The sequence below is a fragment of the Staurois parvus genome, unplaced genomic scaffold (genome assembly GCF_062004578.1).
Source record: "Staurois parvus isolate SC_StPar_1 unplaced genomic scaffold, SC_StPar_1.0 ptg001834c, whole genome shotgun sequence".
NCBI lineage: Eukaryota > Metazoa > Chordata > Amphibia > Anura > Ranidae > Staurois > Staurois parvus.
The window spans coordinates 463589-481033 of NW_028319630.1; the positions used below are offsets into that span (position 1 = coordinate 463589).

The 17445-nt window shown below is 41.9% G+C and overlaps 3 protein-coding genes across 5 annotated transcripts in view; all 3 read left to right on the forward strand.

The window, feature by feature from the left end:
- Positions 1-2592: 2592 nt before the first annotated feature.
- On the forward strand, positions 2593-12349 carry LOC149434108 (ribonuclease P protein subunit p14-like). Of its 3 annotated transcripts, none has more exons than XM_089664101.1 (6): positions 2593-2726; positions 3443-3555; positions 4690-4774; positions 7889-7965; positions 11583-11628; positions 12211-12349. In XM_089664101.1, the coding sequence occupies exons 2-6, from the start codon at positions 3464-3466 to the stop codon at positions 12265-12267; spliced, it is 357 nt and encodes a 118-aa protein (XP_089520227.1). In that variant the 5' UTR covers positions 2593-2726; positions 3443-3463; the 3' UTR covers positions 12268-12349. The 3 variants fall into 3 exon arrangements, with proteins under 3 accessions (XP_089520227.1, XP_089520224.1, XP_089520225.1); XM_089664098.1 differs by having other exon boundaries at positions 2713-2777; XM_089664099.1 differs by lacking the exon at positions 2593-2726 and adding an exon at positions 2791-3076.
- LOC149434109 (hydroxyacyl-thioester dehydratase type 2, mitochondrial-like) lies at positions 12280-12956 on the forward strand. The gene has a single exon (XM_089664097.1). It carries the CDS (start codon positions 12280-12282, stop codon positions 12772-12774), a length of 495 nt encoding a protein of 164 aa, XP_089520223.1. The 3' UTR covers positions 12775-12956.
- Positions 12957-14298: 1342 nt separating this feature from the next.
- The window catches only part of LOC149434110 (monoacylglycerol lipase abhd6-A-like), a 29830-nt gene continuing 26683 nt past the window's right edge, over positions 14299-17445 (forward strand). Inside the window, 2 exon segments of the mRNA XM_089664096.1 lie at positions 14299-14785; positions 17255-17411. Of these exon segments, the coding sequence (XP_089520222.1) occupies positions 14580-14785; positions 17255-17411 (363 nt within the window). The 5' untranslated portion in view covers positions 14299-14579.

Here is a 17445-nt window from a genome sequence, read left to right on the forward strand (position 1 = left end):
ATCTGGGTCAGTAATTTTTTACATGTTGGTTTTCCTGCTATCCTTTGCCTACAATAAAGATACCTGAGGATATCACACTATGTGGCCTTTTCTGTTTATTTGAGTTCTGGTGGGAGCCAGCCAGATCCATGGAATAGCTGCATCTATCCGGATATCAGGCAAGGGAGGATATGCTGACCAGATTTGACCAGACCAGGATGATGACACAGGAGGTCCAGTGATATTATACACAAATGCGCATAAAGATTGCGTATCTGGTGAGTGCGCAGTCTTTACATTTTTTATCACCTGACGGTTCCTAATATTGGACGTCTGAGGATCATCCTGGATCTTAAGAGCACTCCTCCATTGGACTGTTTCACTTCCTTCACTTCATAGCCACCATCCAGTGGCTCTATTAGCACACAGTCACTGTTTTATTGTTTATTATCTGTGTTTGATTTATCATTTTGCTAAGATGTAGCGCTGCACCCCCCCCTTTTTATATTTATGTCCCTGAAGGTTTGATACGGTGCCTTTCTGGTGTACAGCCGCTGCTCATTATATCTATTTCAAGCGCTCGCTTATTTTCTGTTTTCTTGAGCGACATATCAGACTGGATATTCTGAAGGACCCTCTGCACACTGGTATATACCCTTTCAAGCAAACTATGCAACAAATAGGGATATTTGGTTCACACATATTGCAATACATGTTTAAGCTGGCCAACTGCGTCAAAGTAATCCCTCTATGGCCAGTCCTACTCTGCCCTGCCTACGCAAGTGCTACTGTGGACACAATGCTAGCATAGGGGAAAAGACACAATGGGGAGAGCTACAAGGTTCAGGTCTGGCTACTGACCCAACAATACAACAAACAAGAGATCCCTGTGCTCAAATCCATACAGCTAGTGCATGCATTTATCCATCAGGTGCTAAAGGGGTGTAACCACATTAACTCTAGAAATTCTGAAGGACCCTCTGCACACTGGTATATACCCTTTCAAGCAAACTATGCAACAAATAGGGATATTTGGTTCCAGTGGCTCTATTAGCACACAGTCACTGTTTTATTGTTTATTATCTGTGTTTGATTTATCATTTTGCTAAGATGTAGCGCTGCACCCCCCCCTTTTTATATTTATGTCCCTGAAGGTTTGATACGGTGCCTTTCTGGTGTACAGCCGCTGCTCATTATATCTATTTCAAGCGCTCGCTTATTTTCTGTTTTCTTGAGCGACATATCAGACTGGATGTCGCTCCACTTCCTTAAATTGAACCTCTCCAAAACCGAGTTTCTTTTCTTCCCCCCAGCCCGGACACCACCCCCCATTGATTTCTTCGTCACATGCAACAACGCTACCATCAAACCCGCCCTGCAGGCCAGAGTACTGGGTGTCATTCTGGACTCCAACCTATCCTTCCAGCCCCAAGTCCAATCTTTAACAAACTCGTGCAGACTCCACCTCCGCAACATCGCCAAAATCCGCACGTTCCTAACCCCAGAAACCACTAAACAGCTCATCCACTCCCTCATCATATCACGACTCGACTACTGCAACTCCCTCCTCACTGGCCTGCCTCGCCGCTGGCTATCCCCGCTTCAGTCCATCCTGAATACGGCTGCCAGACTCATTCACCTTTCCAACCGCTCTGTCTCCGCCACCCCCCTCTGCCAATCCCTCCACTGGCTTCCGATTGCGCAACGGATCAAATTCAAAATCCTAACGCTGACGTACAAAGCTGTCCACCATACTGCCCCGAACTACATCACTGACCTAATAACCAAGTACCGCCCAGAACGCACACTCCGCTCCTCACAAGACCTCCTTCTCTCTAGTTCCCTGGTCTCCTCCTCCCATGCCCGCCTCCAGGACTTCTCCAGGGTGTCACCCATCCTCTGGAACTCCCTGCCCCAACCCATCAGATTATCACCTACTCTCCTCTCCTTTAGGCGCACCCTGAAAACCCATCTCTTCAGGGAAGCCTACCCCACCCCCTGCTAACTTGCCGACCTCCTCCACTCTTCCTACCACTCCATCCCCCACAGCTATCTCCTCCTGTGCCACCACCCCCTCCCTCCTAGATTGTAAGCTCGAAAGAGCAGGGCCCTCGAACCCCTCGTGTATCACATTGTATTGGTATTGTTCTGTCACATGTTCTGTCCCCCTTTGTAATGTACAGCGCTGAGCGAACTATTGGCGCTTTATAAATACTGTATAATAATAATAATAATAGTAATGTTAGTGTAACTTCCCATTTTTCTATTAGGTGGCAGTAGCACACCTTTTATTGAACAAATTTCAGTATTATGACTTTAGTGTAACTTCCTATCTGACCACCAGGTGGCAGTAACACGCCGGTTATTGAACCAGTTTATTTCATGGTTCTGAAATGTAAGGAGTGAAAACCATAGCATTGTGATGTTTTCTATCGCTAGTGTAAATTCCTATTTGTCCACTAGATGGCAGTAACACACCAGGTTTTGTACTGCATAGAATATACTTTAGCTGTAGGAAGTCACAAGTCACAGTTTCTAGGGGGACAATTTACAAAGTTACGCCCGCAGGACACAGTCCATAGAGGTCATGCGTAGTTCTTATTTTGTCTCCATTTCGGAGCCATTTTGCGGAGGACATTGCAGCCAATATGAATGGTTCTTTGGTCCTCTTACATATGGCGGTCGCCTTGGATCCTGGAGAACTCGCTGCCCCGGCAGTGCAGACATGTTTGGTTAGCCATGTGCAGGTTTGTCTTTCCTCTGGTGTTCGGTGTGAGAGGTGTCCAGGTGGAGGGATGGTGAGTGTAGTGGCTCCGGGGTGTAGGACATACAGAGTACAGAGGGTTATGGTGATTCTTATAGGTTGTCTGGATTATACAGCTGAGAAGAAAGGCTGGTGTACATGTGATAGAGGAAAGCCAGGGGCTGCCATGGCTGACCTCCTCCTACAATACACATCTCCTGGCTCTGGCTGGCTGCAGTACTTCCCAGATGACTGAGCTGAGAGAAGGATGAGGATGTCAGTGCGGCCCGCTCTCCTGTACAGATGAGTCAGGTTCATGGAAGAAAGATTCCAGGTCCCCGGAAGTGATCTAATGTGAGCGCCATCCTGTGTACTGTGAGCTCAGGACTGGCAATGATGATGCACCCTAAGGGTGGTGTGTCCATGACAACCTGGGCTCACAGGAAGTGGGCTGTATAATGCCAGCTGTCAATAAGGTGGTATTATCCCCAAACATGAAATATATTGCAGCTTACAATTCACTAGATGTGCTAAATTAGTCTTTTTTCCCCCTCTGTTTTCACCAGGTGATCTGGCCAGTAACACACCTCCTGTATTAGAGTGCCCCCACTCTGGATGAAGGAGCATAGGGGGCACGTTTGGGCACTTCCACTAGTTTCTATTAGGGAGCCTATATATCTAAATGGAAGCATTTTATTTTCCTGTGATTTATATTCCTAGAAATAACTGGATTGTGTAAACATGGAAGGGCGACCCGTTCCATCGGAACCAGTTTCATGTGAAAGGACTGTGCTGAAGAACCCCTCTGAGTATCAGTACCTGAAGATCCAGCTGTGAGTTGCTCAGGCACAATACACTAAATATAATTATAGATGAACTTGGCCATATTTGGATCCTAGTCTGAACCCAAGGAGCGAGCCTGCCAGGAAGCTGTCGCCTGTACTGGTCCAATCATCGGTGGCCGAGTAATTCCCTGCAGCTGCACATATACCAGGGGCGTGTATACATCTGGCTGTGGAGTGGGGAATGCCTTAGCTGCAGATGATTAGCCCAGTACAGGTAACAGTTCCTGATGGGCTTGCTGACCTGGGTTCAGGCTAGGATCCCAGGTTTTATTTTGCATGTCCGGCGTCACTTCCGGTGAGTGGAGCGCACGCTGAGTGGTGCGTTCCAGCGGCCATCTTTGTGGGATTTATATATGTGTGGTCTCTGTGGAGCTTCTGCTGGAACCTGGGACTGTGATGTGAGATTCTGTGAGAGGTTACCTTGCATCTACTGTTCATCTGGAGAGAAGCTTGCCTTAATAAATATGCCTTTTTAAAGTGAAATTAATGTGAGTGGCCTTAATCCTTGATTTCACATATGAAATGGTGTCTTACAATATTACACTATTTGAGATTTTTTTCTCCCTGGTCGGATGGTGGAGCCCATGTTGGAGGAGAGGATTCCTATAGAGTGGATACGAAAGAGGGTGTAGGATCCCATAAAATTCCTAAAAGGCGTTTTATTCACCTATATCTGGTGAGTGCATTTGATATTGGTTTTCACGGGTGGAAGGTGGAAGTTTCTTTACAAGAAGAATGTGAAAAGATTTCTTTCTTTTTTTTTTTTTTTTTTTCCTTTTTTTGCACATATATTTTTGAATATTTTTGAACTTTAGTTTATTTTGATGGATTTCACTATTTATATAAGAATTTGATGGACTGCACCATTTAAATTGTATTTTGTTTTACAAAAAATTTTTTTGCACTTTTTTGATTTTATGTAGAGGTCTATGTTTTGCGCTGTTATTTTATTTTTTCATATATTTGTGTTGTTCACATTGCACAGCAGCAGGATAGTACCTGTAGTAGAGTGTCTCACTAGGCGCAGGAAGATATCTTATAATAGGATCCAACCACGCCCGTGTTCATCCCTAATTATAGGAGCTCTGTGTACTTACTGATATACTTGTGTTTGGTCTGCAGAGTATTTCAGCGTGAAGGTGTCAAGCTGACTGCAGCTCAGTACAAATCACTGATTGTGTCTGCTGTAAAGGAATTGCATGGAGAGGTAAGTACCGGTTGTGTCTGATCTTCATGGACTGTCCACTTTTATGGCTTCCAGTACCAGGATAGAAGACTGAGAATTTTTCTTCACATCCCTACATGACAAAATTGTTAATCTCCCATCACCATAACTTCCTATGCTCTTTAGTAAAAAAAAAGCACACAGCCGACTAGGCTGACACTGTTCACTGGTGTTCAGATGTAATTACATATAAAGCAGTCATGTGTGCAGGGATGGATCCGTGCCTATAGACACAGAGGGGTTGATTTACTGCAACTGAAGAGGACAAAATCTGGTGCAGCTCTGCATAGAGACCAATCGGCTTCCAGGGTTTTTGTCAAAGCTTAACTGAACAAGCTGAATTTAGAAGCTGATTGGCTACCGTGCACTGCTGCACCAGGTATTGCACTCTCCAGTTTTAGTAAATCAACCCCAGAATGTCCATGTCCTGGAGCGCACATCCATCCCGAACAGCAGATAACCACTCCATGTGCAATTACATGCAAACAGATACAGACCTTGTCAGCCTGTTATTGATTTATACAGGTTTCCTGCCCTTCCACTGCTGATTGGAACACCTGTGTTACCTCCGCAGAACTATGTTGGTCTGGGCAGTGTACGGCCCAAATCAGCTGTGTGCATGAGCCCATCATTGGAATTATTTTCACTTTTCTGATTTTAGTATTTTTTTTTAATTGATTTCAAGCATACAGCATAGCAGCCACGTTTCCATGGATCTAGTAGTGCATAGTCTCAGTGCAGTGTGTGTAGGGCTCTGTTCACGCCTATGCAGGTGTTTCTGTATTTTGGTGCATCACATTTAGGGTATACATTCATTTTGTTTGGCTTCTCATGTGCAAAAGTTGACTTTTTTTCCCCTTAATCCCACTGCACCAAAACACATCACACACATTTTAGCAAGGTGTGTTGGGGTGTCGCTATGTGCCTGCAAAAAGGATGCACGCTTTTTGTTCATTGCGGGAATTCATGTGATTTTTTTTCATGCATTACCACATCACACAAATGTGAACTTAGCTTTACAGTTGTATTCAGTGCAAGACTATCATTCAGTTGGAATGATTCACGACAACTGATTCTGTTTGTGAATAATTGTCTTTATCCCTTTGGTTCTTCAATGTGGATGCTAATCAGTAAACCACTCTATCAGAGGCCACCCTATCTGTACATGAAAAAAAAGCATAAAAATGTGGCACAGCAGGCACAACACATGTAAATATGTGAACTCATAGTAAAAATGGTCCTCTTAACAATTGAAGTGGTTGTAAACCCTTAGGGCCAGTTCACACTACATGCATTTCAGTTGCTTTTTTTCTGCCTCCACATTACACAGAAAGTAGGTTATATGGTTGTCAATGTCATAGTTCACATCAGTGCTTGCAGTTCCAGTTGCAGAAAAAAAGTAGAACAGATTGCATTTTTCCTGCACAGAACTGTATTGGAACGCAGTAAAACGCACTGGAATGCACCAAAAGTGCACTGAATTGCACATGTCCCTATTTAAATTGAAGAGAAAAAAGGGTGAAAAAGCGCATCTGGACTGCGTTTCTATGGTGTGAATTGGCCCTTTCACATACCCAGTGAAGTGACTAGCCTCAGGTGATACACAGAGATGAAACAAATCCTCCTTCATAAGTTGGACCTGTTTATCTACAGCTATCTGTCCTCTAAATCCATTCAAAGTGCAGAATTTACACAGGATCTCTCAGCTCTGAATTACAGGGGTCGGGGAGCTGAAGTTACACTCAGTGAGAAGCGTTTCCAAAGCCGATTAGAGGGAAGGGACACACACCCTCCTTCACACAGCACACAGGAACATTGCCAAGGCTGTCAGTTACAGGATGTGCCCTCTCCTGTCATCTTTTTTCTCTTGGGGTCAGGAAAACTTGTCACAAGTGACTGCAGATAGAGGAACAAGGCAGCAAAAAGAAATTACGCTTAGTGCCCTGGGTGATACAAATACACAATATAGAAGGATATATGTTGTTCATATTTCATGTCAGAGGTTTACAACCACTTTAACTCAAATTGAGAACTGCCTGAGGGTGCATTGTAGTTTCCTTTTTAACTGATTGTGACATGCAGAATACTCCATTGTTACCTGTGATTTTATCTTATTTTTCTGTGATTGGTTATAATTGCCTGTCTCATTATTAACTGGTGTAAAGAGCAACTAATAGACAGACACTAAGGACTCATTTTCTGTGCGTGAATCCACCTCAGAGCTGCATGTAGGCAGCTCATAGAAGTGGATTCACACGCAGTAGCTGCACGAACACAGAACCTGTGCATTCGGATCCATGCACCTGCTTGCATGTGAAATTATGACATGTGATTGTGTCTGTAAAGCCGCTGCACGTGCATCCACCTCTGTGGGCTGTCTGTATGAAGTTCCAAGTTGGATAACACGCAGCAGGCAGCAGCTTAGATCGGAGGATGGGTCTGATCTAGGGTTGCCACCTCATCCTTTTAAACCCGAACACTTATTAATTACACCGGTTCTGAGGCTTATTTAATGCAGACAAGGCACTATGTGAGTTTAATTGCCTCCTTAATCAGCCACAGAACCTGTGTAATTAATAAGTGTTTGGGTTTATACGGATGAGGTCTGATCACTCGTATGAATGAGCCCCTATGAATAAAATATTTCATCCCTGGCCATAATATGTAAAGCCAACACTTTTTGTTTTGGAAAGAGTATCAAGAGCTAAAACCCCTTTGCAGTTATTTTGCTGCATTTGCTCATCTGGGGACATTACTTCCTGTCCTGGAAATGCAACAGAAAGTGAGAGGAAATCCATTTCAGGGAACAGAAATTCCATTTAGAAATTTGCCACAGGAACAGCTGTCCCCATTGGAAGACTTTTCCTCACCTCTTTCTCTGGAGACAACACTTACATTTTGGATTTTTGCTCATTTATTGTCATGACAGAGGGGTGAATCTACCTATCATAGTCAGAGACCTCAATAAAAACATGACAGAGGTTTTAACTTTTCCCTACACTAGCTAAAAAAAATCCTTTATATACAGTTTAGTTCATGACAATTTCTGCTATTCAGTCCACTGAGTTATCCTTTTCTTTGTGTTTTTGTTTCTAGGTGGGAGCCTCTTGTCCCTTGGACTTGTTAAAATATGATGATAAGACGTTGTGTGCAATATTGAGAATCAACAGCAGGTATGTGAAGAACGTGTAAAGGAAGTGTGTGTGTATGTATGTATGTATGTGTAAGGTATTTGCTAAGAGGCATGGCGAGTGTTTTTCAGATCTAATTTGTTGCCACATGTTTCTGAAAAATGAAGAAAGAAAACAAAACATTTTCTTTTTTTTTCAAAACCCTGGTGACAAACATTTTATCTGTAAAATACTCCCCATGCCTCTTATCAAATTCCTTGGGTGTCTACTTTCCAAAAGGGGTCATTTGTACTATGAGGAAATATGCCCTTTGAAAGCCTGGAGGTGGTCATTGGTTTTTGGGGGCATGTATGTAGCTAGGCTGCCAAAATGTCTCTCACATGTGGTATGGCCATACTTGTAAGAAGTAGAATAATGTGTTTTGGGGTGTTATTCCACATATACCCATGGCATGTGCGAGCAATATATCATTAAAGTGACAACTTTGTGTACAAAAAAAAAGTCATATTAAAACCACTTCCAGTCCGGGCACTTTTACCCCCTTCCTGTCCAGGCCAATTTTCAGCTTTCAGCGCTATCACACTTTGAATGACAATTGTGCGGTCATGCAACACTGTACCCATATGAATTTTTTAGCATTTTTTTGAGACAGATAAAGCTTTATTTTGATGGTATTTATTCACCGCTCGGATTTTTATTTTTTTTGCTATGTAAATGAAAATGTCCAAAAATTTTGAAAAAAATTGTTTTTCTTATAAAATTTTGCAAATAAATATTTCATAATAAATCTTGACCAAAATTTATTCCATTATCTCTTTAGTAAAAAAAAAAAACCCAAATTAGTCTATAACCAAAAATTATAATGTTTAAACATTTTTTTTTTTACATTTTTATTTTATTTTCTTATATTTATTTTTATATACATACTGTCACCCTAGCAGTACAGTGTCAACATGGTGACACTGTACTACTTGTGTGTGGGGGGGGGGGTGATGAAGATTATTTATTTATTTTTTTATTTTACACTGATTGCTTTTACACCCATAAAGGCTGTAAAAGCAAACATTTCTCCTTCTCTCTGGCTGCATTGTTGCAGCCATTGAGAACTACTGTGTGAGCTGTGATTGATCACAGCTTGTCACATGGTACAAGGCTGTTGTGAATAGCCTTGTACCATGTGACCTCTGTGATCATTCATAGATTTCACACATAGTAAGCAGAGGTGTCAGAAATTACATCTTGCTTACTACTCTCCATGTGATTACTGATTGGCCAATCAGTGATCACATGATCGGGACCTTGCACAGAGGTCCCGTCTGACGATCGGTATTCCACTGTACCCGGAGGACACAGCGGGCACCGGGTTGCAGTGCTGCGCGCTCCCAGGGAGCGGGCACAAGCAGGGGGCAGGGAGGCTGTTTATAAATGGCCACCTGACCCTGCACTGCCACCGTCCAGACGTTTATATACAACAGCTGGACAGGAGGTGGTTATTATGGGAGGTAGAGGGCACTATTTTGGTTAGGCAATCTACAGCTGGCTGGAAATTTGGGAGGAGGGAGGCCATCACCCAGTGGTTGGGAACCACTTCCCAGGTGAGTCAAAGTACACGTAGTACTTTGTCCCATGTTTTAGGTGCTTTTTAACCTTAGTTATGAGGTCCGACCTACCCCTCCTTCTTTCCTGCCGCAGCCGAATAAACAAAAGCTAGAAAAGAGATGATTGATTCATTGCTGCAGCTTGTCTCGGCTATCAGTACTTTCCATTGGTTGAGAATTTCTGCCATAGGGGATAGATCTGTAAACTAAAATTCTAAAGATGGATGTTTTTTATAAAGCAAGCACATAGGATCATACATTTGCAATTTTTTTCAAAAGGTCTTATACTATTTGCAAAACTAAACACATACAGTGGGGAAAATAATTCTTTGATCCCCTGCAGATATTTGACGTTTGGCCACTTACAAAGAAATGGTCTATAATTTTTATTATGGGTGTGTTTTAAATGATAGAGACAGAATATCAATAAAAAAAACCCAGAAAAATCACATGATACAAATGTTATAAATTGAGCTGCAGTTCAGCGAGTAAAATAACTATTTGATCCCCAAGCAAAACATGACTTAGTACTTGGTGGAGAAACCCTTGTTGGCAAGCACATTGAGGTAAGATGTTTCTTTTAGTTGGTTACCAGGTTTGCACACATCTCGGGAGGAATTTTGATCCACTCTTCTTTACAGATCTTCTCTTCAGGTTTCATGGCTGTTGCTTGGCAACTTGAAGTTTCAGCTCCCTCCAAAAATGTTCTGTAGGATTGAGGTCTGGAGTCTGGCTAGGCCACTCCATGACCTTAATGTGCTTCTTCTTGAGCCACTTAATGCAGCAAAGTCAACCTGTATCTTTAGTAGAGAAATGTCCCCTAAAGCATAATGTTTCTACCTCTGTGCTTGACTGTAGGGACGGTGTTCTTGGGGTCACAGTCAGCATTTTTCTTCCTCCAAACACCGCAAATTGAGTTAATGGCAAAAGAGCTCAATTTTGGTCTCATCTGACCACAGTACTTTGTCCCAATCCTTCTCTGAATCATTTAGATGTTCATTGGCAAACTTCAGACAGGCCTGTACATGTGTCTTCTTAAGGAGGGGGACCTTGCGGGGACTGCAGGATTTCATTACGGCGTATTGTGTTACCAATGGTTTGTCTGGTGACTGTGGTCCCAACTGCCTTGAGATCATTCACAAGCTCCTCCCATATAGGTCTGGGCTGATCCCTCACTTTTTTCATGATCATCCTTACCCCATGAGGTGAAAGCTTGCATGGAGCTCCACACTGAGGGCGATTGATAGTTATTTTGTATTTCTTCCATTTGTGAATAATTGCTCCAACAGTAGTATCCTTCTCACCAAGCTTCTTGCTAATGGTCTTGTAGCCCATTCCAGCCTTGCGCAGCTCTACAATCTTTTCCCTGATGTCCTTTGACAGCTCTTTAGGTTTAATGGTGAGTTTGAATGGAAGAAAGAGATTCTGTGGACAGGTGTCTTTTATACACATAACAAGTTGTCGTTGGGAGTGCCTTCTTAAATTGACATGACTGGCTATGTGCTCATGTGGTACACAGATTAGTCTGTGGGATCCAGAATTATTGTTGGTCGGTAGGGGATCAAATACTTATTTTACTCACTGAATTGCAACTCAATTTATAACGTTTTGTATCATGTGTTTTTTCTGGAATTTTGGTTGATATTTTGCCTGTATCTTTTAAAACACACCTACGATAAAAGCTATAGACCCTTCATTTCTTTGTAAGTGGGCAAACCTAAAAATTCTGCAGAGGATCAAATACTTATTTTCCTCACTGTATGTAAACAAACCTCTAATTGCAGATGAGTAAGTTAGGAGACTGCTTTAATGCAAAGAGGTAGGATTAGAATCGTTTTCCCAACATTTAAAAATTGCACAATCCAAGGGGGTCTCGTCTTTCATTGAAAAGGAGTCTTTACATACTAAGCATGAGATCTTATCTATGGAGAATTGTGTGATTAGTTTAAAGTTCTGTACTTGCTAGCAGCACACTATTGTAAATGTATTTTCAGAACTCCATATTATGTATTGTCAATGGTTTATTGCATGTCTGATTAAGTTGACATTCTTTTCTTGCAGTGGATTTGTGAAGCAGAACCAGGAGTGCTCTTTGCGTGTTTTACAGGTAAACCTATCTGACAAGCTGTCACTGTACAGAACAATAACACTGGGTTTTCATGCAGGTCTGAGATCAGAAGCTCCTGCCAGTGAACTTTCTAACTGGACAGACTTGTTCTGTGATCCTTCTGAGCTTCTGGAATGGAAACAAAACCTAACACACCACAGATTTATTGTTACTGTTCAAGTTCATGTTTGCAAGAAAGCATACCTGGTATTTATATGCAGCTATAAAGTAGCATTTAAATATTAAGGGATCAGTCCATCACAAACATATCAGGTTTTTTTTTTTTTTTTCATCATAGAATGCCAGGGCTGAACAAATCCCAGGAACCAGGTAGACAATGTCTCTAACCTTTTGAGGTCCACTCTAGTTAGTGTATCTGGCTCCTGGGTTAGACAGACTGGAATTCATCTACATTTGTTCACCCCTGCAGTATGCATTATATTGCATCCTGGCATGACAGGTCTCAAAAGCATATAAAATTACATATAAAACTATAAACGCAAGCAGTGTTTATAAAATATACAAACATATTGATTCATGTTGATTATTAAATAAAGTATTATTTTTTCTCTATATATATAGGTTTCTCCCTTCTTGTTGGCACTGGCAGGTAACAGCAGAGAACTAGTCCTTGACTAGCTATTTTGAAAAATGTTCCGCAACTTGGTCACCCGAGGAACAATACTTGGTATTTCCAGCTGTCCATTATCATCATACAAATGGTACAACTTTGCATTGTGGCGGCCTTTACACCTGCGGGTTGGTGATAGTGCTGAGCTCCTTAGGATCTTCACTCAGAAGGACGTCGCCCTGTTCTCTGAACTTACTGGGGATACGAACCCACTGCACCTGGATGAGGAGTTTGCCAAGAAGACAAGATTTGGGAAACCTGTTGTTCATGGTGTTCTACTCAATGGCCTAGTGTCTGCGGTCCTGGGCACTAAACTACCTGGGGGAGGCTGTGTGCTTCTCTCCCAGGACATTCACTTTCCAGCTCCATTACATGCTGGGGAAGAGGTTGTAGCAAGAGCACAGATTACATCTCTAAAGAAATCCTTGGCTTTTATTAGAGTATCTTGTGTTGCAACGCAAAGCGGACAGACTGTAATGGAGGGGACAGTAAAAGCTCTTGTGCCTGAAGACTGATTCTGTAGTTCAACAGCAAAGAAGGAAAAAAGCTGAAATGTGTCCATTCTGTTCAAAACCATATCTTGCCTAGGCATAGAGTGTTGTGATGGCAGACTTTGCGTCAACATTTTGGAAACAATATTTTTTACTTTCTGCTCTAAACCATATCCAATAAAAAAAAAAAATTCACGTAAAAAAAAGTCAAGTTTGTTCAGAAATTTAGGCCAAAATGTATTCTGCTACATATTTTTGTAAAAATACCAATAAGTGTACAGTTGCAAGAAAAAGTATGTGAACCCCTTGGGATTACGTGGAGTTTTGCATGAGTTGGGCATAAAATGTGCTCTGAACGTCATCTAAGTCACAACAATAGAAGAACACAGTCTGCTGAACATAATACTACACAAACATTAGATGTTGCCATGGTTTAATTGCACATAACATTTATTTTATGTCCTGTCTTTTTAGCACACTACACTTTTTGTGAATGAGTATCGGTACTATGTACCTCATGCACATGGGGGGGCCGGGATCTGGGGGCCCCCTTGTTAAAGGGGGATTCCAGATTCCGATAAGCCCCCTGCCCGCAGGCCCCCACAACCATGCCCCTTTGACAGAAGCTGGTCGATTGGCTGGCTTCTGTCAGACGGGCTGCCATACACACAGGCCGAATGTCGGCCAGTTTCTATTGAACCGGCCAATGCCACCTGACATTCGGCCCGTGTGTACAAGGCTTTGCCTAGGTACAGTGGCTAAGAAATGAAGGTTCAGCACGGAGACAACTTTGGAATATGTAGTTCTTTAATTTCTTATAATTCTTGGCTGTGCTGATTTGTTTCAAGTTTCTGTAAATTGGATTTATTAGGCTCATGCACACTGGGTGTTTTAATAATGCTGGTATGTAAAGTCATGTTTAAAAACGTTTTTTAGCGTTTAGTGGCATTTTGCTGTATTTTTTCGTGTTTGCATTTTTTTTAGAGGTTTTTTTTACCGCGCAAAAAATTTTTTGTGGTAAAAAAAAAAGTCCAAAAACGCTGGTTTACCACGATTTACTATTTTTCAGCGTTAAAGCGTTTTTATAGCTAAAAAACTCTTCTAGAAACCAACTAGTTCTGAGGGGTTTTCCAGCCAAAAAACACCTCTGCCAGACAACATTGATTTACAGTCTATTCGTGCATGGACACATAGGATAACATGCTGGGGGTTTACTGGCTGTAGAAAAAAACCCTCAAAGCCAAAAACAGCCGCTGTAAAACGTCCAATGTGCATGAGGACTAAAAGATAACGATTCACAATACAATGTACAGTGAGGAACAGAAGTATTTGAACACCCTGCGATTTTGCAAGTTCTCCCACTTAGAAATCATGGAGGGGTCTGAAATTCACATTGTAGGTGCATTCCCACTCTGAGAGACAGAATTTAAAAAAAAATTCAGGAAATCGCATTGTATGATTTTTATGATTGTATGTGATTTTCTGAATTTTTTTTTTTTAAATTCTGTCTCTGAGTGGGAATGCACCTACAATGTAAATTTCAGACCCCTCCATGATTTCTAAGTGGTAGAACTTTCAAAATCGCAGGGTGTTCAAATATTTCTGTAAGTCAATAAAAATACAGAACAATTGGAAATTAAATGTGCCCAAGTAAGGAATATAAGAATAAATCTAGTGTGGAGTAATAGTGTTGTTTTTTTTAATGCTGGATGATTGCTCTGAGAATTAGCTGTTCATGATTCTTCTGTCATATAAATTATATGTCTGCCCATTCATTTCATGTTCTACAGAACTATAGACACCTGCGCTGATTCTCTGCACACAGATGTATGGATATTGGAAGAAGTGCTGTACTGTCACTGCTGAATTTCACACTAAAGTCTGTTTCCTCTCTTTCCGCACAAGGTCTAAGGACCATGGACCTGGATGTACTGAATATGTTCCTAATAGCTGGAGGTACTTTGCTGATCCCGATTTTGGCTTTTGTGACTTCCTTTTTCCTGTGGCCCGCCGCTCTCATCAAGATTTATTATTGGTAAGGCTGCGCTATTGAATGTGAGATGAAAATGCACGCACTGTAATATAGGACACTAGTATATGGTACCTGGAGCCCAAAAGTAGTGATTCTGATGATTACAAACGCCCACTGGTGACTGTTCTCTTAAAGGCTGAACTCCAGGAAACTTGAAATCATCCCTTGTAGCACACTGCAAAGGTTCAAGTAGAACTACAGGCAACACTATTTTACATTTTAGATAGAGTAAGGGAGGTTATTAACCCCTCTCAGTTTATTTTTTGCCATCTGTGTCCCATTGAGGAGATTTCCCTTCACTTCTTGTCCCATTGTCAGACAGGAAGTGATCGGAAATCCCTGCAAATTAAAGGAATTCCTTGGGGACGTCCAGGTCACCAGAACTAATGTCCCCATTGGAAGATTTCCCCTCTATTCCTTTTCTGGGGACAGCCCAAAATTAACCCCTCTCAGTTTATTTTATGCCATCTGTGTCCCATTGGGGAGATTTCCCTTCACTTCTTGTCCCATTGTCAAACAAGAAGTGATTGGAAATCCCTGCAAATTAAGGGAATTCCTTGGGGACTTCCAGGTCACCAGAACTAATGTCCCCATTGGAAGATTTCCCCTCTGTTACTTTTCTGGGGACAGCCCAAAATTTGAGATTTTCTTGTACTTTCACTGATAAACCGAACAAACAGAGAAGGTGAATCTCCCTAACTGGGACACAGACTTCAATAGAAAACTGACAGGGGTTCTAATCCCTCTCCACTCTATGCAAAAACTAAAAGAAGGTTTGCCTAGTTATACTTTAACTGTTTGTTTATGTCTAGGGGGTTGTTAAAGCAGTTTTACCTACCCGACCCTCTGCTCCTGCAGGCTCCTAAGCACTGCTAGACCAGTCCCCACAGCCTCTTCTCCCTGCACTCTTTTAACCTGGATCTCCTCCCTGTCTATGTACAATGATGTACTTGTCTGTTTTTTATACTATGCTTTCATTCTTAAATATATGAAAATCAAAACGTTAGCTGTTTGGAGTGCTGCCTACTATTTATTTATGGAAGTATGATTCCTGGGTCTTTCTTGAGGAAAACCAATCTGTGGTTCTATGGAATTAACCCTTTATGCACTGAGGTTGTGATTTGGATGTGCATTAGGTTACCTTTTGTTTTACACAACCACATGGTTGCCCTTTGCATGGTATAAACTAAGCTAAAGTTCCTGGGAGCCAGGACTCAGGATGTCGAGAACCACAATAAACATGGTCAGGGGGCTGACCCCAGGGATTGACTCCCCATACCTTGATCTGCACTGTGTCTCTATATCGAGGCATATGATGATTCTGTATACTATTCTTATGTTATTTCTGCCTGTCAATATTTTGCCATATGTTGTGCCCATTCTGAAGCCCATCACTCTGAAACAAACTGCCAAGAGACTAACCGGAATCTCCTTGATAATTAACTACCAAATGAGTATTTATTTTAACAGATTTAACAGTTTGACAAGATCAATGTACAGTCATAGGCATAGTTCTCATTATAGCTCAGCCCTAAAATTGATTTGATTTCATTAAAGTGTTACTAAACCCACAACAGTAAAATCAGTCTGTATATGCAGTAAAGCATGCTTGTTATACTCACTGTGGAACCTAAGGGGTTAATCCTCCGCATTGTGTAAAAAGGCCCTTTGACCCTTTCTTCTCTGTTCCTCCTCTTTTTCAAGCAACCTGCTCTTATCTCCTGAGAAGACAGACATTTTGCACATGCTCAATTTGGTGTGTATTGCTAGAGAGGTTTTTTTTTTTTTTTGGGAGAGTGCATGTGATCAGCACAGGGCCAATCAGCACAGGTCAGGGGTTTTGCATCCTCCTAGAGCAGAATGAAAACTCCTACAAGCTTTAACATGTGCTCGGCTGGACACTGCTGGAAGTCACAAGACTGCTGTAACTGCTGATGAGAAAAGGTATTTAGCAGTTTATATTCACTAAAATGGTTGCACTTCCATGTGATGTGTACTGTGGAAGACCAGAAATAGTGAATGCAGGGTCCTGGGTTTATTAACACTTACAGGAAACTGTGAATGAATGATGTGGCTATTTGGGCGGAGCCCCACATAGCCTTGCTAATTTTAAAAAGTGACAGCGGGTGCAGGGAGTGGATCCCCTGCCAGATGTCACATGGAGGGAGTGGATGGGGGGAAAGAAGGTGCAGGAGCTGGAACATGCTACATGTTCCACCCTAAAAACTTGACCTATACTAAACTTCTCCTACAAGCTTTAGCTAGTGCTTGGCTGGACACTGATAGAAGTCACAAGACTGCTCTCACTGCTGAGAAAAGGTATTTAGCAGTTTATATTTACTAAAATAATTGCATTTCCATGTTCTGTGTACTGTGGGAGACCGGATATAGTGGATGCGGGGTCCTGGGTTTAGTAACACTTTAATTTGTCTGATTGTGATTTCCAGTGCTGACACGTGTTCTTTGTTTCAGGTACTGGCGCAGGGCCTTGGGAATGCAAGTAAAATTTGCCAACTATGGAAACTACAGATTCTGCTACACATGTTGAGGTAGACCGGGGCCCAAACCATCCATCCTTATGTTACATGGATTTTCTGCCCATAAGGACATGTGGCTGGCTATAGCCAAGGTGAGAGAGGACATTAACCTTGTTTATTGGAATA

Bases quoted from the DNA above. Each gene is read 5' to 3' on its own strand.
- LOC149434108 (XM_089664101.1), top strand. From the start codon at position 3,464: ATGGAAGGGCGACCCGTTCCATCGGAACCAGTTTCATGTGAAAGGACT. The intron at 3,556-4,689 runs GTGAGTTGCTCA...TTTGGTCTGCAG, and splicing joins CAGTACCTGAAGATCCAGCT to AGTATTTCAGCGTGAAGGTG. The intron at 4,775-7,888 runs GTAAGTACCGGT...TTTTGTTTCTAG, and splicing joins TAAAGGAATTGCATGGAGAG to GTGGGAGCCTCTTGTCCCTT.
- LOC149434109 (XM_089664097.1), top strand. From the start codon at position 12,280: ATGTTCCGCAACTTGGTCACCCGAGGAACAATACTTGGTATTTCCAGC.